The following is a 27,669-nucleotide window of genomic DNA, read 5'->3' on the forward strand; positions in this document are numbered from 1 at the left end:
CGACAGAACGTAAGTTTTTTTTTTACCCAGTATGAATTCTCGGTTTGATCTTTTATCACTTCGATCTGATAATGCAAGGGAATGATGAACCCCAGTAGTTCACGTTTCCCCCCCAAATTATATCAAATCAAATCATAGTATTTTGTCCTAAGGTCTTTGCTATAGGCACATCGGCAGTATATAAAAAGGACGTCTTCTGAGTGTGCCTTATCGTGTCTGCAGCCGCGAATACCGTCTAAAATTTTTGATAGTAATTTTATTTGTTATTTTTTCCCTTGAAAAATGCTTTATTTGTTTCTTAATACTAGAACAGGTTTTGTTGCGATTTTTTCATTGTCTTCTTTCAAAAATTCTAAACTCAAAGAGACAGACTAGATACTAACGTTTAGATCAACAGTGACTTGGTATCACGAGTCCTGTGAATTGGCACCTCACAATACTAACTATTTGGCAAGTAAAACAAAATGAGTCTTTCAGTAAGCGTATTGTTTATATTCTTTTAATGTAAATGATTTGTAATTATCAACAAAATGATAGCTTTGAAAAAGAGTGTTAAGGAGAGTACGATATCTTTAGTCTTTTACAAACGACATGTTTAGTTTTCTTTGTTGAATTGAATTGGGTAGACCAAGAGATTGTACCGTTTGTGTAATACTAATCGCCACTCTTTTGTTTTATTCGTGTCATTATCATCAATGAACTCTTCTTATCCACAGGTCACGTGAGAGTTCGTTCATTTACGTCAGTTACCCCTCAAACCCGGAATTCCAAACTGATTAGTCAATCAATCAGTCAGTCAGTCAGTCAGTCAGTCAGTCAGTCAATCAGTCAGCACGCCAAAAACTCCACTGCAAAGGTGAGTAACTTAACCCTATGTACTGTTCGATAACATGAACGCATGTCTTATCCCCGAAAAGAGTGAACCAATAAACATATTTTGAACGTTAATGCATCACACCGCAGTGTTAAAATGTGTACAAATACTATAGTTTATTTGGGTGGGCCTTTGTGACACTGATTAGAATCCAGAATGTACATACACAGCGTACAATTCAAACGTGATGAGCCGGCCTGGAATCTGTCAATATTTCCTTACTCTGACAGATAATCTAGCGATTTTAAGTCGCCATTAACACATTTTATACAGTAATGTCAATGTATAGACTACTTTAAAAGGATATTACGCTGCCTTCATCAAATACAGGTGCGTTTGCCTCCAGTATATATTTATTTTCTTCTACGTGAATGTTTCCCACCACAGCTACTAGCGTTAACACTACGTAAAAAACAAACCATCAATTTTGAAGACAATATAATGAAACTATGAGATCACAAATTAAAGGGAGCGAAATTTTAATTCGTGAAAAGGGCTGTGTTACATAGTTATGATTGAACCATACGTTCTACATTGGTTGTCTTTCAATGATGCTAGTTTTGAGATTGAAATTATTAGGACACAAATTTATCAAGCAAATGACTTTTTTCGTAAACTCCTAAACAAATTGTATCTCATACTTATGCTCACTCGTCGTTCATGATTGGCGTTTAAAGACACCCGCGCTTTCAAGTTCAAACCCCTCCTCTAATGTAACCCCTCACCTAATGTCCACCTTGCTGGTAACTATTAGTGCAGACTTTCTCAAAGCCTTGGATACAAGGTTATTTCGTTTGGTATCTGTAAAATGCAAATGCCACTAAAAATAACATTTATCTAAGCTAAGCAATAGATTCATTGTTTTGACATTTTCAATGAACGTTTAACAGAATAAAAGACGTGTTATAGCATATACTGGTTGAAAATCCTTTTACCGTCTTCACGTTTTCAACAAAATGTCCTTAAATGAGTTTTTCCGTGTAAATTTGGATCTCAGTAAAACGAGAGAGAGAGAGAGAGAGAGAGTGTGAGCGAGAAAGAGAGAGACACACAGAGACATAGAGACAGAGACTGAGACAGAGAGACAGAGCAAGATACAGAAACGTTTGGCAGACACAGAGAAATACAAGTTAAGGAGGGAAATAAACACATAAGGCGGTGGAGTAGCGTAAAAAGGAGCTCGACTAAAGCTTGGATATGGAATTTGTACGTACGAATAGGGTACATTGGATCCGTCAGGGAACGTTTTACGATAGCAGGCACGTCGTAGAAACTACGTCTTTCAGTTCAGTTTGACAAAGAACATTAAAGTTTTCAGGTCATACTAGTACCTTTCAACTATCAAAATAAGTACACTGCATCGCTGTTTCAATTTCCTTTGCCATAAAATAAAAGCAACTATGAATTTGTCCGGTAAGCTACCAAATAGAATTTTAAATTTGCAAATCGATCCAACCTGCCTTTGATAGCCAATGATATCACCAAGAACACGACAAGAATCATTGTGTACTTGTATTGATTTCAAACAAGCAATATATACCGACATTCTATGTTTTCTTTCCGCATGCACTTTTAAATCACCTTGGTATCAGAGGATATAAAATATATTATGGTTTAAAGGCTGGATATAAAGAATGAAAATTGGATATAAATCTAAAGGAGGGCAATTCTAATTGATGTTTTCATTCAATCGGGGGCCACTTCACATCGATTACAAGAATACTAATAATAGATATAATTACGTCTGGCGATTGGCCTGCCAATGGTATTGTCACAACGGATCGAACTGTTATAAGGTGTTGACAATACGATGAATTAACCATTACAGTAAAATTAGATGGAAAAAACCCCCAAAGCGAATTGGAAAAGGGAATGCGGTTATGTCTGTGTTGTGTTGTGTTGTGTTGTGTTGTGTTGTGTTGTGTTGTGTTGTGTTGTGTTGTGTTGTGTGTTGTGTTGTGTTGTGTTGTGTTGTGTTGTGTTGTGTTGTGTTGTGTTGTGTTGTGTTGTGCGATGGTTTTCCTGTATGTTACTGTACTATACGGTATTGTATCGTACTGCACTGCACTATACTACAGCCTATATTACACTGTACTGTACTGTACTGTACTGTACTGTACTGTACTGTACTGTACTGTACTTATACTGTACTGCACTGCACTACAGTGATTCATGATTCATGATTCATGTAGGATATAAAAATGGGGTTGGCAAACACCTACACATTTTCTCACATACAAAAGTTTAGCACTGAGTCTGGAACTCACTTGATTTGCCGGTTCACATATACGTAATGGTCAAAGTCAAAATACAGACTTTTTTAAATCATCAGAGTCCCTCAAGGTGCCCTTATATAATAAATTGACCATTCTATTTCAGATGTCCCACTCAGACAGACATACACACTGTCATCTCAGTTACTCTACTGGTCAGATCAGACTCGTTCAGGCCAAAAGTATTATTTTATTTTAGCTATAGTATTTTATATTTTTTCGTAGTTACAAACTAATTTTAATCGTTTATGTAAATTTGTTTGAGATAAATAATGATAACATGGAATAAAAGTGTGGATTCCATCGAAAAACTACACATAAACGGTTAATTTAGTTTGTAACTACGAAAAATATGAAATACTACAGCTGAGGCCAAATAATAAAAGTTGTTTGATTTCGGTTACCCGACCCCAACTAGTTTTTCACGCCGACCCTAAACGTTTTTTTTTACGTATTCGAGAAAAATAATAATAAAATCGCGAAAATCGTGAAGTCTCCGAGTCGCAAGTAATAGTGGGTACGGGAACTGACATCAACTTAAAAAGACAACATAAAAATATTCTTGCAATCTGTAATGGCTGTACATCTGATAGGAAGAAATAAACAACACAGAGACCATTTGGAAAACAATGAAAAACCTGAACTAGACACTCACACATGAAAAAAAAAATCTACCTACCCGACCTGTTTTAAAATTGAATGTAATCGGAACCACACAATTTTTTTTACGCAATATGAAATAATACTTTAAAATACTACTCCTTCGCTAGGTTGTAACGTTAGGGCCTTACATATTCTAATAAATTGTACATTTTTTCAAATAACGAAAAATACACGTTGACGATATCATTTAAAATGAAAATAAGAGTCATAATACTTCAAATCTATGGCTGTTTATATTAGGTATTTTATTTTACGGATTTATTTTTGTGCAAGTCCGTTAAAAAAACTAAAAGAAATTGGTTCGTTTACTCTACTTCTTTCCCGATGAAACGACAGGCTTCTTTCCTGTTATCCTGTATACTAAACTAATCTAGTGGCAATCATGTGAAATGAAATGTAGACACTGGTGCGGTTATTTTCTTAAGACGTTTTGTTTTATTTTATCTTATTTTGTAAAGTATTCAAATTATATGTATTCTCCCTCTCAATGAGATATGATATGATGTGATATGATGTGATATGATATATGATGTGATGTGATGTGATGTGATGTGATGTGATCTCTGACGTTGTACAAAAACAAGTCATAGGTAGGCTCTCTGGATATTTGGTGATGTATAGATATCAGTCAGTAGTCGATTCCAAGGGATAGGTGAAGGGTCGACCGTCCCGATTTAAGTCTGCTTCTAGGCTCTATAACAGTGAGTTCATGGCGACAACGTAGATATTGTATGTGATCGTACATTCAGCAAAACGAGTTCAGCAAGGTATTCAGGTGCACGTACGGTTGTAGATTTGTAAGTAAGAAGCAGGATTTTGAATTGAATTCTGCAGTGAAGGGGCATCAGGATTGGTGTAATATGGTCTCGTGAGGCGAGCATTGAGCTGCGTTGTTAATAAACCACTATATGCAATGTGTAGGTTGATAATAATACAAGATTGAAAGCTATGGAGTTTAAATAAAACTCAGATTCACATTACAGAATTGTACATTATGCCCCAGGCTAAACATACTTACTAAAATCAAAACAACCCCATACATGTCACAAACTTTTTAAACAAATTGAATCATCTGGGCTTGTCTAAAATCCTGAATAATTCATGGCAGATGAGTCAATGTATTTAACCTAATAATACGAATTTAATGTAAAAAGCAATTTATATCAAAACCAATTGTGTAAGTGTCTGTGCCTTACTGAGGAACAAATTTAAAGTGAATATAGACCGATCCATACATCAATTACCAGTTATGTTTGATGTAATATGATAACTTTCACTTATGGGATAGACTCAGAAAAAGAGCAATTTACATTACAAGTTAATGTACATTTCCACAGATTTGTGTACACCTGTGTTGGTTTGTAATCCGATTTAAAATAAACTCTCCCAAGGGGTTGTCGATTTCATTCAAGGCTGAGAACACTTGGTTATATTTACAGAGCACAACGTTTGAAATCATCGTACAGTCAACTTGTTAATTGCAAAAAGGTTTCTGGATGATTTATTTCTAATTAGGAACACGGAACAATTATAATGGGGTCACGTGTTGTTAAAGGCCAGGGATTCAATCCCAGGTTCTTGCATTGGTCACGTGTTGATAAAGGCCAGATATTCAATCCCAGGTTCTTGCATGTGTCACGTGTTGTTAAAGGCCAGGGATTCAATCCCAGGTTCTTGCATTGGTCACGTGTTGTTAAAGGCCAGGGATTCAATCCCAGCTTCTTGCATTGGTCACGTGTTGATAAAGGCCAGGGATTCAATCCCAGGTTCTTGCATTAGTGCTATCTTATCAGTAGAATCATGAGGAATACATGGGATCATTCTTTTATTCTCGATCACCTTTTTCTATAGTTCTGTCAGACAATTGTTTTCAGAAATAAATCTTAATTCTAGTCTACACTAAGTCTAATTGTTAAAGGTCAGGGTTCAATTCCAAGTTCCTGTATTAGTGTGATCATGTCAGTGGAGCCATACTGATTACATTGGATCATTCATTTGTTCTGGATCAACTTTTTCTAAAATCTACCAAACACCTAGTTTTTACATGGAAATGTTACGCCTAATCCGACCTGGATCTTTCAAAAGTTGATAGAAATCCCGGGACCAAAAAACACGGAGGCGCACTCCGATTGTGTAAAACATAGACATTCTGCTGTGATGCTTTTGAGTTGACCCGTTTTGATAGCTAACCATAATGACGTCATCATGTACAAACTATCAGAAGTAAATGGACAGAACCACGGCTTGAATTTTCAACTAGTTTCGCACCGAAGCGGTCTTTTTCAAGAAATGTGTACACTGCAAATTATGAACGACGTTAAAATTGTACTCTCTCCGACTGAAGGTGTATAAAATGTACTTAAAAATTGGCAGACCTGGAAGATATTTTATCATTAGCAGTGAGCGATTAAAATTTTAGTATTCTTTGATTTAAAAACCCAATACTACAAATAGACATTTGTGATAATATTGTGGAGAACATTAATAGTGATGTCATCGGTAGTCTGCATGACAGTCCTATTAGATAATCCCCTTTGATGGAAAAGCCTCAAAGTTAAAATACTAGCACAGACTACATGTAAAGGTTATAATTATGGCAAAATAGCTTTAAGAGTGGTCTCAGCTTTAAAGTAAGGACCTGGAAGACAAGTGTCCGTAAACATTAAAAGAAATGAAAGTGTATGGCATAAAACTGTCTACCTCTAATATGGTGCGAGAATGAATAGCCATCTCTCCTAAATTGTTTTGACCTGTGAATTGAAATTTTCATTTGGAATAAAAAAAAAAGTATTTGAGTTCAGATGTATCCTCATTTCGATTTTAAATCATGGTCAGATAATATCATTCCGAGAAAATTCAGAATATTTCTTTTAAAAATTCACATCCTTCTGAAGAGGTTCTGATTTTTTTTTCATGAAAATCATCATAAAAATCAGTTTTCTGTTATTGTTGATGTATATGAAGTTTGTATGTTCCATTTGAACAGTAAAGTATATCTTGAACAGGTATGATATTCACTATTAATTCATATTTCAACAGATATCATCATGCAACAATATAATGGTTTCGGCGGTGGGTACAACATGCATACATTGGGATCGATGGGAGCCATGTACAGTGTACACCAACAATCACATAACTCAGCAGACTACAGACCGTCAGTACCCGCCTTAACTTTGGCAGAACGATTAGCAGGTAAGTGTCGTCATATCCGGTAATTTTTTCCCGCTAAAATATTCTAATAAAGTTATAGTTTTTCTGCTACTTTTCGGCACGAGTCTAAATCATTGAAGAGAGATATTACTATAAGCTTAGCTTTGTTTTAAGAATGTCTTCAATTCGTTTTTCATATATTTACATTCTCCTTTTCTCTTCTCACTTCGAATCAAGTTCTCTGGTAGTATAGTACCTAATACTCATGAAGCAGTAAGACATTTGCTGCACCATTCCTTTTTACACTATTGTTTAAATACGACAATAAAACAATCGCTGACAACGAAATTAAATCTACCGACAGTTTGGAATACCCCTAACTCGAATTTTACTAGTGTACAATTACCAATTATCACAAATCCACAAATACTTCTGTGATTTGATATTTAATAATGTGAATAAGCATAATTTTGATAATTCAAAACAAAAGTCTACCCCTATCTCTATCAATCGATGGCTAATGTTTCTTTAAATGTTTTTAGATTAAGTCCGCTCTGTTCTTTTAATTTCATGACCAGATCTTAATCTGGGTAAAAGGAAAGTAACTTAATATCAAAACAATAATATATTTAAAGTTTAATGAAATAAAAGTTGTTAGTCTATACATGTAGTCAATATTTCATCGGCAGCGTTTCAGTCTGATTTACTCTGAGTGGTTTAATTGAGCAAATTAATGCTGGAACAGCTTCAGATTTGATTATTTTTAGTTTGTTTTGAGTAATTAGAGGTCAGGTTTGTAGCCAAACACGCAAACATCGCATTTTTATTAAATCAAACATGTAAACCTATCTGATCGTCCAAAACATACATTCTGATTATAAGTAAAGCCACTACAAGCCCAGTTTATGCTAGATTGCGTTTCCGTTGTCGAATTAGGAACAGGAAATTAAGTAAATTATTAAAAAATCTGAACGAAAATTTACTCTTTGTAGTCGTCGTTTCTAAGTTAATACATGCTTAGGAATACATCATTTTTTTTACAAGAATTTCATTTTAGTCAGTTATACTAACGTCTTTATTCCGCTACGATCAAAATTTAGTGAAAAATAGCTTTTACCAGTACTTTTTATGTATAGATTCTCAAACATACAAATCTGAAAAGCTTAAGTTTAGATATTTTTGTTCTACTTAAAACTCCAATTTCTTAAAAGTAAGACTTTTTAAATTAACATGTTTGTTGCGTATTTTAACCCAAAATTATTGCCGGGGATTGCAAAATTAGAATTAATAGATGATGACAAGGTTAAGATTACGTCAAGTTGAACAACTGGAAATATGAGCAGACGAATTCACGAAATATATTTGATATTGATTTAGTACCATACACGTCATGAACCACGCCATAGTACAGTCCCTGTGCCATAGTGGTTACATGCACAGAGCATTCTAGGATATATCTATGAAAAACGAATTTATATAAAATAAAATTGTCTAATCCAATGTGGTTTGGTGAAATGATTCGTACTTGTAGTTGTCATGATATGATGTTAAGTGTACAGTGTGAAGGTCACTCTGCTGTGATGCAACGGTAGCCTAAGTGTGATGTATTGCGTTTTTGTGTACTGCAATATATATGGTGTAGTCAAGGTATAGACCAGTGCTGCAGTGTATCAATGCAATGGCAAAATAACCTGTTACTGCTACACTCATTATCATAAATGCTCAGTACTTGGGTGTTGGATAAACACAAACTTCTAGTAATTTAAAAAATACATAGTTGAGATAAATAAATTCATTAAAACCACTTCAGGCTGTAAAATATTTTAGTAAACTTTGATCAACTTAGCAGACTGTCGAAATGACGAAATTTGAGGTGCGAGATTGCAGCTGAGCAGAATTTTTCGTGAACAGAGTAGAACTTTCTCATAACGTACGTAATATGTGAACGGAGCAGAACTTTCTCACATTCTGTGTGAACGGAGAAGAACTTTCTCGCATTATGTTTGAACGGAGAAGAACTTTCTCACATTATTGTGAACGGAGAAGAACTTTCTCACATTATGTGTGAACGGAACAGATCTTTCTCACATTACGGTGTGAACGGAGAAGAACTCTCTCACATTCTGTTTGAACGGAGAAGAACTTTCTCACATTCTGTGTGAACGAAGAATAACTTTGTCACATTATGAGTGAACGGAGTAGAACTTTCTCATAACGTAATGTGTTAATAATGTAATTATACGAGTAGAACGTGTAGACGGTGTAAGTAAATTAGACGACCAAACGAATTTAAAACTGATTAGCTTATGTGAATCCAGCCTTAGAGTAGCCACAGTAGTTGACATTGTAATCAAATAATTACGCCTTACATTTACTTGTGTTCATTTCGTCGACACTATAAATTTATATTGCTGTTCATTTCAAACTCTGGACTTCATTATATTACTAATTAAATTAACACACACTATCAATCGAGTTTACTGCTATTTTGTTCTCGAAATCAGTTGGTAAAACGCAGCAATGTCGAGATGTTGATTTGATTTAGTCTAGAGTTCCGCTTAGCTAAGAATAAAAGCAAGGCTGTTTAAATCATATTTCCATGCCGCTGTAAAAAGGTACATCGATTTTTAACGCTAATTTAAAACTGGCGAATGCCTTTAAAATTCTGATGTAATGATTTCAAACAGATCTCTCAAATGGAAAATGTTTCTTGACACTTCTGTAAAAATTGATTTTTACTCAATTATATACTGTTTTGATTTAAAACGATCTTTTCGTAGAAACCATTTGAAAAGATTATAAAATTAAGGTTATACGTAAATCCCCGGATCCATAGATAGATAGATAGATAGATATATATATATATATATATATATATATATATATATAGATAGACAGACAGACAGACAGACAGACAGACAGACAGACAGACAGACAGACAGACAGATAGATAGATAGATAGATAGATAGATAGATAGATAGATAGATAGATAGATAGATAGATAGATAGATAGATTAATAGATAGATAAATAAAAAATGAATACAGAAATTACTAAATAAATGAGCTCGATTCCTTCGCTTTGATATTTTCTTTATATTTTATTTTTGTTCCGGTATTTCACCATTTGACCAATCTTAAATATTTTTATTTCATGCAGACATTATTCTCGAAGCTCGTTATGGTGGCCACAACCGAAAGCAACGACGAAGTCGAACCGCTTTCACCAATCAGCAATTGGCAGCACTGGAGAAAACATTTGCGAAAACACACTACCCAGATGTCGTTATGCGAGAAAGACTTGCTATGTGTACAAATCTACCGGAAGCTCGTGTGCAGGTAATTTTTGTTTCCTTTTATGTTGTTGTTTTTTTTTTTTTTTTTTTTTTTAGGGGGGGGGGGGTTTAAATGTTTAAACATGTATTATCCAGATGGGGATGGGGGTTTACGTTGTAGGTTGTCCTTGGTTAATTTCTTACTTTGGTGTTATAGTTGTCGTCGTCGTCGTTATTGTTGATGATGTTCTTGTTGAAAACTTAATGTATTACAAGAAAACAAAGGAAACAACTGAATCAAGTAATGAAACGAACAATAATGGTGTAAGTAACAAAGGAGATGCGTTGCTATCTTTCAGGGATCGTGTTTGGGTTCTTTTTAGTGCCATGATATCTTTCTACCGTCTATTTACTTTTTACGGTATATTTTTCTATTTTTCAGTACAGAGGTATTCGTTGGGTAGTTATTCGTTTATCTTACTATACCAATTTTGTCAAAAACTTGTTATTCGAAACATCAAGGATTATTCTGATTGATAAGGACTGCATTACTTGTGCATTCTGTTATCTTTAAATCTTGTCATTTTATTATCGAAAAATTATTTGTTTCTCAGGTCTGGTTTAAAAACCGGAGAGCAAAGTTCCGTAAACAGCAACGTCTGAAATCCAAAGAAGGAAAAGACAAACAAGAAAGTGTCGAATGTACTAATGTGGACCTGGAAACTAATGTTACCGAAAGTGGCTCAGAGGAGGTTACACAACGTAGTGATGTTGACAAAAAGACTGGATCACCTTTACCAGAACATTCAAACATTGAAACTGTTAGTGAAGAATCCGTTACAAACGACGAGAAACCAGACAGGTTGATGATGATCGCCGAAAATGCTGACCAATCAGATGAAAACAGTGACAATGAGCCAGAAACTGTAGAAAGTATAGGAAATGAAAAAGAAGACGAAAAGAAATGCGAAACAAAAAATTCAAATGAGAGCATGCGCAATGAAGATGATCAGCAGCCGGAGGACCGTACCACTTCTCCTGGGGTGGATATTGATTTACCTGAGTCTGCACACCCAAGTCAAATTTATGGTAAATTTTCACAATTTTCTTATTCACTTTATTTTAATTTCTCATTTCGAAGTTTTATTTTATGGCTTGTATTTCACTATATTAAAGCGCTGAGTGTTACAGTATTGTTTGTAACTACTTTTGTGAAATACAATGACTCATTTTCTGCATTAAATTTTATTCAATGTAAAATGTTTGCTTTTCGATGCTAATAATTAAAATCGCGATTCACTTTAAAGCACAATTTATAGAAAATTTCCATAGAATGACAGAAAATATTCTGAAGACACAATCTGATATTGTATTTAAATAAGTTTTGTTCTAAACCATCTCGAATTAAAGTTGTATTTCACCTCTCGATTAATGGCAACTGTGTTTTTTGTATTTTGTTTTTTACAGACCACTCATCAACACTAATACGTCCATTCCAACCAACAAGTTCATCAACCTCTTTTACTTCACCTCTGACGTCACCAAACTTTGGTATCCTCCCCTATTCACCGCATCTACCACTGTCGTCCACAAATCATCCCGCCTTCAATATGTCACTCTTCAGGCATCCAATGCATGTTCCAGGGCCGCTCTCTTTACAATATTCCCCTGGATTCTTATCACCAACAGCCCTGCACTCTGGATGGAGTCATCCAACAACAAACCAAATGTTTTCACTGCCAATGCCGCGATCTTCAAATTCGGTACAATATAGCAGTATCGATAGTCTACGCATGCGTGCCCAACAACACGCGGCGACTTTGGGAGTTAATGAAAATGGGCTTTGAGTTGAAACAATAAGCGGACCACGTCACGGATAGTTTTATTTACCATAATTTATGTTAAAATATATATTCCTCGATCTCTCTGTAATCACATAAAACAGTCAAAATTATGCGTTAACTGTAGTGCCAATGTACTTCATTTAAGAGAAAATGAATTTATTAACGATAACGATGTGTTTGGAATTGATAGGTAAATAATCATTGATGCTGCAATTTATAGTTGCAATACAATAACTTTTTATTTTGTAAGTGTCAAAATGTATTGTTAGGTATCTTTTATATAAGTTTGTATATCTGGTAGTTGTCATGTTATTCGTTTTTTTGTCTTTAAATGGAAATAAAATACACAATATTCATCAAGACACTGGACGCTTAGTCGTTGACTGTGAGTTGCAATTCAGATCATTATATATATATATATATTGTGTAAAATTGGGTTTAAATTGATCAAAAGTTGACAAGTCCAACGCTGCTTTCTGAAGTTCTGAAGTTTGTTTCTGTAATTCTGAAGTTTAAAATATTCAATCTATCAACGTTACTTTTCTGTACTTCTGAAGTTTGAAATATACAATCTATCGACGTTGCTTTCTGTACTTCTGAAGTTTGAAATATACAATCTATCGACGTTGCTTTCTGTACTTCTGAAGTTCGAAATATTCAATCTATCAATGTTGCTTTCTGTAATTCTGAAGTTTGAAATATACAATCTATCGACGTTGCTTTCTGTACTTCTGAAGTTCGAAATATTCAATCTATCAATGTTGCTTTCTGTAATTCTGAAGTTTGAAATATACAATCTATCGACGTTGCTTTCTGTACTTCTGAAGTTCGAAATATTCAATCTATCAATGTTGCTTTCTGTAATTCTGAAGTTTGAAATATACAATCTATCAATGTTGCTTTCTGTACTTCTGAAGTTCGAAATATTCAATCTATCGACGTTGCTTTCTGTAGTTCTGAAGTTTAAAATATTCAATCTATCAACGTTACTTTTCTGTACTTCTGAAGTTTGAAATATACAATCTATCGACGTTGTTCTCTGTACTTCTGAAGTTTGAAATATACAACCTATCGACGTTGTTCTCTGTACTTCTGAAGTTTGAAATATACAACCTATCGACGTTGTTCTCTGTACTTCTGAAGTTTGAAATATACAACCTATCGACGTTGTTCTCTGTACTTCTGAAGTTTGAAATATACAACCTATCGACGTTGTTCTCTGTACTTCTGAAGTTTGAAATATACAATCTATCGACGTTGCTTTCTGTACTTCTGAAGTTTGAAATATACAACCTATCGACGTTGTTCTCTGTACTTCTGAAGTTTGAAATATACAACCTATCGACGTTGTTCTCTGTACTTCTGAAGTTTGAAATATACAATCTATCGACGTTGTTCTCTGTAGTTCTGAAGTTTGAAATATACAATCTATCGACGTTGTTCTCTGTACTTCTGAAGTTTGAAATATACAACCTATCGACGTTGTTCTCTGTAGTTCTGAAGTTTGAAATATACAATCTATCGACGTTGTTCTCTGTACTTCTGAAGTTTGAAATATACAACCTATCGACGTTGTTCTCTGTACTTCTGAAGTTTGAAATATACAATCTATCGACGTTGTTCTCTGTACTTCTGAAGTTTGAAATATACAACCTATCGACGTTGTTCTCTGTACTTCTGAAGTTTGAAATATACAACCTATCGACGTTGTTCTCTGTACTTCTGAAGTTTGAAATATACAATCTATCGACGTTGCTTTCTGTACTTCTGAAGTTTGAAATATACAATCTATCGACGTTGCTTTCTGTAATTCTGAAGTTTGAAATATACAATCTATCAACGTTACTTTTCTGTACTTCAGAAGTTTGAAATATACAATCTATCGACGTTGCTTTCTGTACTTCTGAAGTTTGAAATTGAGGATTACATTTTGCCGTACGATATTATGATTGACTCTTGACGTAATGCAGGATATACTACGACCTTCTCAATTGTTTCCGGATTGGTTTGTGATATTGACTAATATCCGTTTCCAAACTTATAAATTTTACACCCCATTGAATGCTACTTCTGTAGCGACTATTATCCCCAACCTAGCCGTATCACAACGCCGATTTCCAGTGATCGGATGTGGTATTTTAACGTGTGCTCCCAAGGATGAAAATTGCAGCAGCACTCAGTATAAGAGGTACTAGTAGTCCGTATCACTTAAACGGTGTATATGCGGTTGCTCAAGTAGAGTAAATTCACCGTTCGAATAGTAGGGAAATTGATACGATAATTATCCCGGACTCGTTCGTGTTTTCTGATACAAATCAACTTCGATTAATAGGAAATTACGATCACTGTCGCCGCCACAAGTATTGATGTCTCATTTGAAGGGAATAGTTTCTAAACTATCTGTACTCTTCTTTGAATTGGTTTTGATAATAAAAATTAACTGAACTTACAGAAAGAGGAAAAGATGTAAAAATGATCCTGGAACAGAGTTTCACAAATTGCTTCTGTGATGTTTTATGTAAAACCAAGTACGATTATTAATGATCTAGGCTACAATAGAAGCCAGTTAACCAGAAACAGAAAGGCGTCTGTGTCAACCAAAATGCTTGATACATTTTCTTGACGCAAACCATCGTTTACGTGAGCCACAACCATAAAACGATTAAAATGCATATGTAACAATTCTAGTCACATCCTTCCATGCAAGACGATACAATGTAGCGATTTCTGTCAAGTCAGACGACATTCTATTTTAGTTTAACTGACTTGTCTTGTATTATTCTTTACTATAATATGCAACATGGATGTAAAAAACGATAGTATACATTAAAAATATTATTTGTCGCATAATTTTACTTTAAATATTCCCTCGATCCTTTTTGCACTTATTCTTTCTGTATTAAATTTGATTCCTAAATTTTGCAATAATTATACTGCTTGAAGCGTTTCAAAATTTTAATAAAAGGAAGGCGTACAGAAATGAGAAAGGGGTAGAAAACAAAACGAGATTCCCCAATAGCAAGAATTCGTGTTACGTTGTAACTTTGATAGCAATGTAGTGTGTCTTCAATGCATTTAAATATGACGCCCGTCACTCTAAATTTGTCCGCAGCACTTATTTCCCAGTCGGCTGAATTTACCGACAACTTCCCAATTACTGTCATATTAATATCACTTTTTTGCCCAAAAGGACTCAACGACTCGATTGAACCAACAACAACAGCTCTATCAAGAGTTGAATAAAATTACACAATTTCCTGTGTGTTACTTCAAAAGCGGAAACTGAAACCAGTATCAAATAGACTAGGGTGGAAGTTAATGTATTCCTATGTGTGTCTTACATGTCTTGATAGCAATAGTCGTTTCTAGATCTATTTTACTACTGTATACAGTAGAACATTTATCCCGATACGTTGCAATGCAAATAACTCCAGTTTCATCTACCGTTATCAATAGTTTAGCAAACTGAGTGAAATTAAATTCAAATATATATCTCTCCCGTCTAAATATCCTCTCATGACCCTAGAAAACGACAATTTAGAGAAGAATGATGATGGCTATGTTACTTGGCAACACACTACCTTAGACTTCAGAGTGTTTGCGTAACATTTCTACAACGATGTTTGATTTTCAAAACGCCGAGCAGTAGAAATTACATGACGGCTTTTCACACCTTTAATTTGTCTTTGATAGACTTTGTGGGGATCACGGATATCAATATTGATTTTTCCGGAGTCGGCAGTGCTCCTGTCTTTGTTGTGCGCTAATTAATAATGTCATAGGTTTTAGACAGTAATTTTCACTATTTCCGATATTGGCCACCGGCACCTTTACACGAAACAGTTGTTTTATTCAGAACCATTCCTTAAGAAAAAATAAGAGAAAAACATTAAAAGATAAGTCAACAAAGTTTCAAATTTCAGATTTCCTTCAATGTCAAAAATCATATTAGAAGACAAATTAACACATATATGGACATATAACATTAATTGCATTGCCACTATTAGCAAGTAATTTATTGAAAGCCGTCATTTTTTTCTGTAGAACATCTTGAAAACACTTTTTTGTAGTAAAAATGCATTGTACTTTAAAATCTAAGGGAAAAGGTTATCGATTTAATTTGCTTGCTTTACATAGCCTCACAATTTGATATAGTACAAAATCTCTGATTTCGTCAACTTTCTCTAAGATCTTGGTTATTTATCATACCACCAGTTTCTATCCGAGTTTATTTGGAGTTGATTATTCTGAGTTCAGCTAAGGCTCTCTAAGTCTTAAATTATGGAGGCCAGAGTCATCTCACACAGTGTATCTGGATTTGACAACGTGGAAAACATGTGATGAGAAAGAAGCAAAAATACACAGATCTTGTGATCACAGTACAAGAGGGGACACACAACTGACATACGACCATGTCAAAGACAACTCAAAGAAACGAAAAACGATGTGCAGGAAATATATTGACATCGGATAGAAATCGAATTTGTTGCTAGAAAAGACGAATTAGTTTATACAGTGACGTCATACTAGTAACAGTTATGTTTTTTACAGCTCTACCCAGATAGAATGTTAATTAACATACTCTATTAGTAAAGTTAATGCAAGGAGGGAAACTGCCTTCTCGTAAATGAGTATATGCAGGTAAGAATACTAAATGAATATTGATTTTGAAACATTATACTGATTCTTAATAGATTACTCCCACTCCGTTCTCCTTTCAAATAACTCTTAATTAACAACAATAGACGGGTTTTTTAATATTTAGCATATAATCTTACATATTTATGCAATTTTCATAATGATGAAACAGCGACACCTGTTTATGTTTCTGCCATTTAATTGCTTCATATGTTAGCACTGTTTCGATCCAGAGTTTATACAATAAAATTTGTCACTGAGTATGAAAACTAAAAAGCAACTCACAATTAACACAATCATCCATTGAATGTCGTCTGCCAAAACCTCCTTCTGTGTGTGTGTGTGTGTGTGTGTGTGTGTGTGTGTGTGTGTGTGTGTGACTGACTGTCTGTCTGTCTGTCTGCCTGTCTGTCTGTCTGTCTGTCTGTCTGTCTGTCTGTCTGTCTGTCTGTCTGTCTGCGGCGCTCACCCGAGAACCGATTGATAAAATCTGACCCATCCCTAGGCCCCCTACCTATAATCACTGAAGGTTCCCTTACCAAGTGAAAGTGAAAAGGGTGAGTTATAGACTTTAAAAGCAAGGGCCATGGAATAATGTATAAAGGAAATTAAGAATTGTAATAATCAAACTAAAGTTACCAGGCGATAGTGAAACAGTGTACTTTCAAATATTAAATAGGTAGGGCCGGACAATGTTAGTTTTCAGTATCGTTATACTAGAGTATGACGATTTTTGTACGTCGTGGGAATTGTGACGTTTTCTCACCTGTGTTTGCTGTATATTACTATTAGTAGCAAGTACATAGTCGACAACATTGACATAGTAGTAGGAGCAGTGTTAATTGAGAATTAGGATTAACGGATCATCTCTTGACGTGGGGTAATATTGATGGATTTTTTTCGACTTCTTTTCACCTTCATGTATGCTTTGGTAGGTTCGTGTTATACAAACTTATTCAGACAAAGAACGTTGTTTGTATTCCTTTTTAACACTGTTATGTGCTGGGTTTACGCCCAGTTTGAGTACATATGTCAGCAATTTTGAAAGATTAAGAATTGAAATAGAAACGACAGCGAGATTGGTTTACTTATGCTTCCATTTATCACCAAAAAAGAGACGTTCTTTTGGTAAAATGACACAACGAATACTCCTTATCACACAGACACACTTTCTCGAAATCCCCTCTCAGTTTCATTTGCTTGTTAATTCTCCGACTGTCTACATGTGCTGTCTCTCTCTCTCTCTATCACCAATCTTTCTATCTGCTACTCTCACGCAGTAGTTTTGCAACCTATTCTTTTGTGTTTGCCCGCTTCAAATTTGCTTTTTCTCTCTGTAAGCTTGATTGACAGCAAACGTCACAAGATGAAAATAGTTCCCATCAACAGACTACTGTTACAGTAGCATATTGGAGGGACAGGGCGGGCAAACATCATGTAGGTGTTAGAGACAGGCGTAAGATTACTCACAGAAGCTTAATGACAATTGTTCCTATTTTGCCAACTTTCGTTCGAAAACGGCGATAGCTTTGCCCTGCACGTGGCCATGGCTTGTGTTTCTATGATTGACATGTCACGTGACCTGTCAAAGCACGACGCCAATACACGTATTGTCACTCCCTAGGCCTACGTCTGGTTCAAATATTCTTTATACATCGTTCGGTTCTGAGATATGATACGTCCTTTTCTAAGAGTGTTGTTACTTTTTCGAGTGCTTTTATTAATGAAGAATGTAAAATTTTCTTTGATTTTAACACGGAAACTATATTTATCAAATGAGATTTAAACTTAGTCACGTGATATGTATATCAGACAAGTCAACCAACCATCCAACCAACTCAATAACTCACTCACATCCATCCATCCATCCATCCATCCATCCATCCATCCGTCCGTCCGTCCGTCCGTCCGTCCATCCATCCATCCATCCATCCATCCATCCATCCATCCATCCATCCATCCATCCATCCATCCATCCATTTATACATTCAAACGTGCTATTTTAACCGCCAATAGGTATACATCAATACAGTTTCATGTCGCAATAGGGTTTGGAAAATAAGCTGTCGACGACAGCGGTTTTCACTGCGGTAAGTTTGCTTATTCTTACCTTGTACAAACCCATTTGCTGTAATTCAAGAGTACTTAAAACATATTGAGTGTCATTTAATATCCGCCTTATGATTCCTGGTAAATTTTACACTCCGGCGATTACTTTCAGCAAAGAATATCATCTCCGCTGAGCCGCAAGTTTGCAACGATCAGTGGCAATCGGAAGTGGCATTCTGACGTCACGAAGAATATAGTATACTTTCTCCCGCCAACAGATGAATACGAAAAGAGAGAAAGCGTTTCGAAGGTAATCAAACCGTTACGTTTGCAATGAATAACAACTGTAAAATGCTCTCAAGTAAAACATTTTTCTAGGAATTATCGGCAATAACTGCCTAAACATGATCATTGACGCATTGAAAGTTGCGTCACCATGGCAACGTTTTTAAAGATAGGGTCAATAATCCGTGAATGGATCCGAATTGTGAGTATTTTGCTTTAACTGTACACACTATTAATCTTTTAGAAGCAATTAAAGCCACGTATCCATTTTACCTCATTTCTCAGAAACTTTTATCAACTCACGTTCTAAGCATAGTGACAATTTAAAGTGTTATGGTCAATAGGTATCGATAACCAGATCACTTACACGTTTTAAAAAACATTCTTCAATTTCTTCGCAATTTTGAAATTGATACCTTTATAGTACTTCAGAGTACTTGAATTTTTATGTTATTTAGTAAGACCAGTTCGAGTTAAACCTGTGACCAATTGTTTGTGTGTGTGTTGTTTCAATCATATATATATATATATATATATATATATATATATATATATATATATATATATATATATATATATTACGCTCTGCCACTGCGGTATAGAGCACTGTCTTATAGCAGATTGATACTCACCGAGTTATATATATATATATATATATATATATATATATATATATATATATATATATATATATATATATATATATATATATATATATATATATATATATATTATCAAGCAAGATACACAGGAGCCGTTACAGTGTTTCACACTGTTGCGATCATCGATTCTGGTAACGGCTCCTGTACATGTGTATCTTGCTTGATACTGTGTTTTTTTTACATCGCTCTACATACATATGTATTGAGCACTATTTACTTCAGTACAGACATTTTACATATACCGAGTTTATATATATATATATATATATATATATATATATATATATATATATATATATATATATATATATATATATATATATACATATATACATATAGGTGACACTACTACGCAACCATGCCTCCCTTCCTTGAAACTGTTCATCGCTACCCTGTATCCGATTAGTGTTAGAGGTTAGCTTTACCTAATAAAGTTTCGTTTTTCGTCATTGTATACATTTGAAAACCTTATTGTGCGAGTTTATCCGCTAGTATAGATTACATTAATTTGGCGAAGTTAATCTCCCACGTATAGCTTCACGTTGAGAATTTGTATTTCATCCAGTGCTTGCAACAAAAAGGAGCAGAAATTCAGCTGTTGATCGTATTGTAAATTACTTGCCCAGATTAGACAACAGACAAGCGTATTAGTCCGTTTCGCTTTGTGCACACTTATTGTATATTTGGAGGGGTGTAGTTTGCTCTAACACCTACATTCATTTGTGAAATAATATATAGCATAGGCCATATTCTTTCAGCCTCGTCCCACAGGAATTTCTGCTTGTGATAAAGACAGCCCTTCTCTAATTGATTAAAACATAATCTTTCTTATCAAACAGCTGTTATGGATTAAGAGTTCGACTCCTCTAGTGATTTTTATACAACGACCTCACACTTTCATAAAACATTAGTGATTGAGACAAGTGCACAGCTTGGAATGAGCGCCCCTAATCATGTACGTCTGAATGGTGAGATACTACTCTACTATTTGTACAAGTACTATTTGTGGACCATAGGGAAACACACGAGGGAAAAGCCGAAACTAATAGAAACGGTCTGAGGAAAACAGTTCACTTGATGTGTGTGTGTGTGTGTGTGTGTGTGTGTGTGTGTGTGTGTGTGTGTACGTACGTATGTATGCATTTAATTTTCCCATAAGTAAAAGTTAATGGTTACAAGCAAATGTCTTTTAGATCACTGAAACTCCATACAAGGAACTAAATATGTATATTTCGATTACGAAAACGTTACCACAGAGTCCAAACAAACAGGGGATTGAGTGTGAGCAGTTATTGCACTCCATAGTTGTATACAAGTTGTATGTAGCAATGTGCAATTTTGTTTTGCGGAATAATGGAGCCCTCTAGCGAGTGAGGTGTCAGTTGGTTTTGTTTTTATTGTACAACTTTATACATGGAATACAAATACATCAATGTTCATCATAACATCGTCTTTGTGAATGCGACAAATAAGAGAGAGAGAGATCTTAGAGAGAGAGAGAGAGAGAGAGAGAGAGAGAGAGAGAGAGAGAGAGAGAGAGAGAGAGAGAGAGAGAGAGAGAGAGAGAGAGAGAGAGAGAGAGAGAGGGGGGAGAGAGAGAGAGAGAGAGAGAGAGAGAGAGAGAGAGAGAGAGAGAGAGAGAGAGAGAGCGAGAGCGAGAGCGAGAGCGAGAGAGAGATATGGGGAGATGGTCAGATGATATACAGATAGACAGACAGACAGACAGACAGACATACATACAGACAGACAGACAGAGAGACAGACAGACAGACAGACAGACAGACAGACAAAGAAACAAACAAACAAACAGAAAGAAATACAGAAAATAAACACTGGACGACGGAGGATTTAGTATTATTCCCACCCTAATACCAGTATTATGATAAGTACACTGTTCTATCACACGCGATATCGAGAAAGATGGGGGGAGGGGGAGGGAGGGAAGGGGGGAGTGTATATAAGGATTTTTGACAAAATTTGTTCATCCCTTCCTTTCCTATTATGTGCATTTGGAAAGAATTGAGAGTGAACAACAGTAAAAGTGACGATACCAGACCAATTTGGGTAAGTTTTAATCCCTGTGTTCTGGCAATCAATTCACTTTCTCTAAACCATCTTATATATACTGTTTTCTGAATTCATTTCACTTGGGACATAATTATCCCGTGGCTTTATTGGTTGAATGAGAAAGTTACCGGCTTTCACAGGAAGGAATATTGGGCTTTACTGAACATGACTATATCTTCTACGTTGAGCACCTGTACAATCCGATTTTAGCTAATTATCATAATTAGATATTAGGAATGACATCGTCTTTTAATTTATTTATTTATTACACCTTTGCAACGGTACATAAAAAGTTATTCAATAAGATGAAATATACAGACACAGAACAAATACCCATGACAATGCAATCAGACAAAGCAACAGGAAACAAAGAATGGCACTCCCCTGTCAAATCGCATGCTTACTTTATATATATATGCCAATAACTCTTAGTGACTCAAACTGGAATTCCGTTTATCCCATAACGAACTTATGAATGTTTTTTGTCAACTTTGTGACCCTTTCCCCAATCACCTGGTGATTGGGGAAAGGGTCGCGTTAATATGAAAGTTTTCTTTCATATTAACTTTCAACCAATCACCTGGTGTGTTTTACCAAATATTTGAGTTATGCGTTTGCATCATGGACGGACAGAAATGCTGTCTTATAGGCCAATTTTAGAATAGGACTTCATTCAATAGAGATCAGACTTGAACAAGACCACAATCTTGAAAGCAAGCTGGCGAACCACAGCATTTTGGTGGTTGAGCAATCGACTGATATCGGTAGCGGACTATATGATGTTTGATAATGTGTGCTTGTTTGCACATTTAGGGGGTCCTCGCTCGTCTTCAAGCCATAGTGACAAGGCTCCTTATCTCACGCGTACTTTTCTCGACTGACCACAGAAACTGTCTAAGTTATCTAAATGTCATGCTCGGGCCCAGATAGTGATTAACACGTGCGGAAAAAACGCGGTAATTGACTAGAAACGAAAAGAATGCATTCGTGATCGCCACAGCTTTTCTTTCATATTAACGCGGCATACTAGCACATGTACAGTACTGGTCATGCAAATGTCAACTGTCATACATAAATCGACAACGTGATCAGCTCGCGGGTTTTCTTTTAACCTCCGGTTGAAACATGATCAAATACACAGTGAGCTACTGTCAACAATTTACTAAATCAAAAATTGGGATCGACGGGAATGTAATAGTTTATGAGCGTTGCAAACCTCATGTTCATTTGACATCTAGGGTCATAAAAACATACGATTTAATAGTACTAAGGCATCCCTGTTCCATTTCATTCGCTTCCTGTAATCAGTCAGTTACACTTTTAGAAACTGTGCACTTTTGGGGCTTCGCATTAAGTAATGATGGGAGACGTGTATTTTAAAGTGCGTAGGGGAATCTAAAAAACAATGAATCCTACAAAGTACTTCATATCTACAAATTGCAACATGAAACGTTACATGTTGTCGACACTGAATGCTGTATCAAAGTTTTCCATATATGGCTGACGAAGAGTCTCTCCCCAAGGTTCGTCTGATTAAAGTTGTTGCTATGCTACCCCTCTGTTGCTAAGCGTTACGATCAAACTTCGAATCGATCCATGAAATGACCCATGTGATCTTTTATACATAACACAGATATATAGTAAATTTGAATCAATTCAATACGTTGCTAGATCAAATGCGTTATGCTTTTTTTATGGATATGTATAGTAAATTCAGCTTAAGTGTGACGTCATGGTGTTATACGACTATTAATGTATAATAAAAGATGTACTGTTGAATAATTTATTAATAGAGAAATGTAGAAGGTGAAATATCAGCGCTATTCAATAGCGATCATCACTGATTTTTGTAGATGAAAGGGTACTGACATCACATTTGTAAATAAATAATGATTTTTTATTGTGGGGGCGTAGATTATTGAATTTACGCCTAACTAACCTGGGAGTATATAACATACATAAATTCGAAAGCATCTTATCTATTATTGCATGTATGTTGATGTCCGTAAAGAGCCAAGATGCGAATTTACGTCACAAAGATCAGGAAGCCAAAATAGTAATGACGTCACTATGTTAGTGTGAACCACTACAACTTGTCAGTTAGCATTATGCCAGTGTGTTTATTCCGTTCAATGTGGGTGGATGTATTCTAGGAAAATTGGAGTTGGAGATGATACAGATGATGACAAGAATGGTGTCATAACTACGCTGACGTCATCATAAGGTTGGATGTGCTTGCATAATAAAAAATCTATGAAAAGATGAAATTAGTTGATCAGTTATTTACGTTGATTGTACCCCAAACCCCAACTATGATGCGTGAAATTTTACAATTCAGAAATATCATAGTTTTAAACAAATATCACTGTTTTTCACTCGGTAATAGGGAACTTGCAAACCCGCCATGTTGAATGTTGCATCATGGGAAATGTGATAAGAAATACTAATCAAGTAGTATTGTAAACAATAATGTTACATTGTTTGTAACCACAAATAATCAATTCATAATCACCCTGATCATTGCGGGAGGTTTATTTTATCGGTAGCTCCATATTAGGTATTATGAAAACCACATATAATCCCATAGTCCTTTGCGTCTGAGCATGCTCAGTCTGGATTGCAAGTTCCTGATTAATGCATACAATTTAGCATTCTCTGTACTCTACTCCAAATTGAAGTTATAGTAAGAGGGGTTGTACAGGCATTCCATGGTGAGGTAATCATTAGTTTACACGCCATTCTCACTTTTTGGCCATGCAATTCGTTGGTTAGATACCAATATTTATCATGTAACCATGTAATTGTTTGAGTGGCCGGCTTGAAAGCTGCAGGTTGCATGTTCGAGCCCCATCGCTGTCGTTTGTTTTTGAGTGTCTAAAGTCCTCGGGCAAGATTTGAATCACGACTGTTCCTCAGTCAACCCAGCTGTATAATTAGAGATCTGGTAGGAAAGAAGTTGTAATGTGAATGCTTTAATCCTATGCGCTTATAAAGACTGCAATGTATTCTATGCTCCCCAGGGAGTTGAAGAAGTATAAAGGGCCGTTGTGCCGCTATAGATCCACGCCAGGGATAATAATTGTAAAGCGCTTTGAGCACAAAGTGGGAAAGCGCTATTATATAGAAATATGCTTTATTAACATTATTAATGCCAATGTACAATCACTCTAATCATATGTTGTGAATACTGCTTTGAGCTAATAATCATACATAATTGTCATCAAAAGAAAATGACAACATCTTTTTGTAAAAAATTAGAGACTTAAGGAGAAATAGCGGCTGCTGAATGCACAAAGTAGTCAAACATGCCTGCAGCTTTCTATTTCTTAAATTGCTTTTATAGCGATTTTCTTAAAATTCAAAAGCCCAGTGCCATCGGTGTTAGTACTTGATAATATACATTAATCTTTTAAAACAAACAAGGCCCTTGTCTACTTAGGAGTTTTAATTTACATTGAGTGGCTAGTATACAAAACGCAGAAACCTTTCTTGTTTTTATCTTATCGAACTATCCAAGACCTTTTACGCAAAATCAGGAATCCATTACGAATTATACGCCGCTATTATTAGTACAAATACTCTAGGAAAAGAGGCTCAATGCCAAATTAGTTTGCAGCTCTATGCAACCACATTTAGTTGACAAAACACCACATCGTATCTGCTGCTTTTCAACACATCAAAATTTTCTAAATTCAACTTTTTCCCCGTAATTACAGAAGATTCATAAATTTTCACAGATTTAAATTTCCCAATTATGCTGTCTTCTAAAAGTTTTTTTTTGGCAAAACTATCACCCGCCTTTCACTTCTTTGCCAGCACATGTAAATTTTATTTTTATTTTTAGAATTTTCGAAGATATCGTCATTATTTCATCTATTTAGTGCCAAAAAAAGAAAAGAATTTTTTCAGGTCAGCGCCCACATCACTTAAATACCCCCACATTGGTCTGTGTGTGTGTGTGTGTGTGTGTGTGTGTGTGTGTGTGCGCGCGCGCGCGCGTGTGTTTGTCCAGCCTATGGAGTCTGCAGATCCGTGGGGAAACACAAAAATAACCCTCCCTACTTCAGTGAAGACAACTGCAGAGCAAATCATGAACAAGCAAATGCCATCTGCCCTGACATACACACTTGCTCTAAAGTACTAAATAAAAAGAACAGTAACTGTCATAAATAGTAAACTGAGTGACAGGTTTGTTGAAAATTCAAATAAAAATCGCGTCGTCGCACCATTTTTGACAAACTGTCCTGACCAGAATCAACTTTTGATTTTTGGGATAAAGAGAAGTACATTTAAGTTTTTTTCGAAAATGGCGTTCTGGCAAAATTCCGCTACTTTTCTGTTATGTCTCATCACATCCAAAATTAATATTTAATTTTCCAACGGAAGATATTACTCATGTTGTCTTGGTAAAGTTGTTTGTTCCTAAATAAGTCTGTACACCTAATGACTAAGCTACTGAGGTGAATGTCCTATGTAACGGGCAACACATAAAATATACTATTTAAACTATGAATATCCCAAAGATGTCATGTCGACAAATATAGCTAACCATAATTTTACAATAGGTTTGTGTCAATGTCCTAACTTTCATCTAAAGTAACTGTACAATATCTCTGTCTATATCGCATGTACAGGAATGCAAGCAGCCATACAAATCTGACCTGAATATCGAACTGTTCCAATCAAAGGAAGGAAATATTGGCCGAGACATGTACGAAGCCAACGAACTATAAGGTTGACTAATTAAACTGCACAAGTCATAAAAAATTCATAGGTAAAAGTGATATATCATTTTTCGTGTAGGCCGCTACGCGTTGGTAAACACATTCCGTGTAATGTGGTGTGAGTAATCGCCTTTAGATTGTTTGGATCGGTGTCATTCGTTACACCATAGACCCCCCTCCCCCACTATGGTTACACTCATCTTCAACTACTATTACCCGATGCAATTACCCCGATCGGTCTGTGTGACACGCGTGGCCCCCTTAAAAGACCAACTGTAGGGATAAGGAAATGTTGCATAAATTCCATTTAAACGTATCTAATGCACGTCTTACATTGTGTATGTGTGAAGTATGGGAAAGATAGTCCTGTTCAAAACTTAAAAATATACAAATCACTTTGCTGATACTTCGTTAAGGAAATCCAAAACCCATAGTTATGTAAATCAAGTAAAAATCACGGGTCACCATACCAATAGTTGATGAATGAAAGACAAGCTGATTTCAAAATTAAGCCGTTTTAGAATCCAAAATGGCCACTGAGTACTGTTTATGGGTCCCAATATTTTGAACGCTATGGGAAAATAAAACATTGTCGCTTTCCTTAAAAGGAACACCGTGAACATCGAAATTTGTTTCTAATCATTAAATGGCATGTACAAGCTTTCATATAGCAAAATTAGAAAGATTTAAATAACGTTCATTTGATGGAAATTGATCCCCGGTGTGCATTTTACCTTAAATGACGTGTGAAATAATACAATTAGTGAAGAAATAATACGAATAATTCCGAAGGCAAATGGTGCTTTGGCCTTGGGTATGTGTGTAAAGAGAACAGAATGAGATAAACAATATGATGTAGTATGTGTAAACAAATTGAATTCCCTTCCATAGAAAGTAGTGACTACATATGCATACGCGTTATGCTGACATGTCGTGTAGATATAACAACTTAGATTTATTGGTATGAACTTAAAAACTTTTTCTTTAGTACCTATCCAGTTATATACTCTCGGGAATGTTTCACCTTCCATGTAATTGAGATGTGTGGAAATTTGTGATCTTCACGACGTCTCTCCCGAAAGGATATAGATTACAATTTAGCAAACGAGTAGTACCGAAACGTTAGTCCTTTAATGAAGAGCCATTTTCCATCCTAATCACTT

General features: G+C 35.4%; 1 protein-coding gene across 1 annotated transcript; it reads left to right on the forward strand.

Moving 5' to 3' along the window:
* The first annotated feature begins 6,857 nt into the window (after positions 1 to 6,857).
* LOC144452408 (uncharacterized) lies at positions 6,858 to 12,084 on the forward strand. Its single transcript, XM_078143499.1, has 4 exons — positions 6,858 to 7,005; positions 10,123 to 10,301; positions 10,852 to 11,326; positions 11,705 to 12,084. The coding sequence occupies exons 1-4, from the start codon at positions 6,858 to 6,860 to the stop codon at positions 12,082 to 12,084; spliced, it is 1,182 nt and encodes a 393-aa protein (XP_077999625.1).
* Positions 12,085 to 27,669: the final 15,585 nt, after the last annotated feature.

Source organism: Glandiceps talaboti, chromosome 22 (assembly GCF_964340395.1).
Source record: "Glandiceps talaboti chromosome 22, keGlaTala1.1, whole genome shotgun sequence".
Classification (NCBI taxonomy): Eukaryota; Metazoa; Hemichordata; class Enteropneusta; family Spengelidae; genus Glandiceps; species Glandiceps talaboti.

Bases quoted from the DNA above. Each gene is read 5' to 3' on its own strand.
- LOC144452408 (XM_078143499.1), top strand. From the start codon at position 6,858: ATGCAACAATATAATGGTTTCGGCGGTGGGTACAACATGCATACATTG. The intron at 10,302-10,851 runs GTAATTTTTGTT...TTTGTTTCTCAG, and splicing joins TACCGGAAGCTCGTGTGCAG to GTCTGGTTTAAAAACCGGAG. The intron at 11,327-11,704 runs GTAAATTTTCAC...TGTTTTTTACAG, and splicing joins ACACCCAAGTCAAATTTATG to ACCACTCATCAACACTAATA.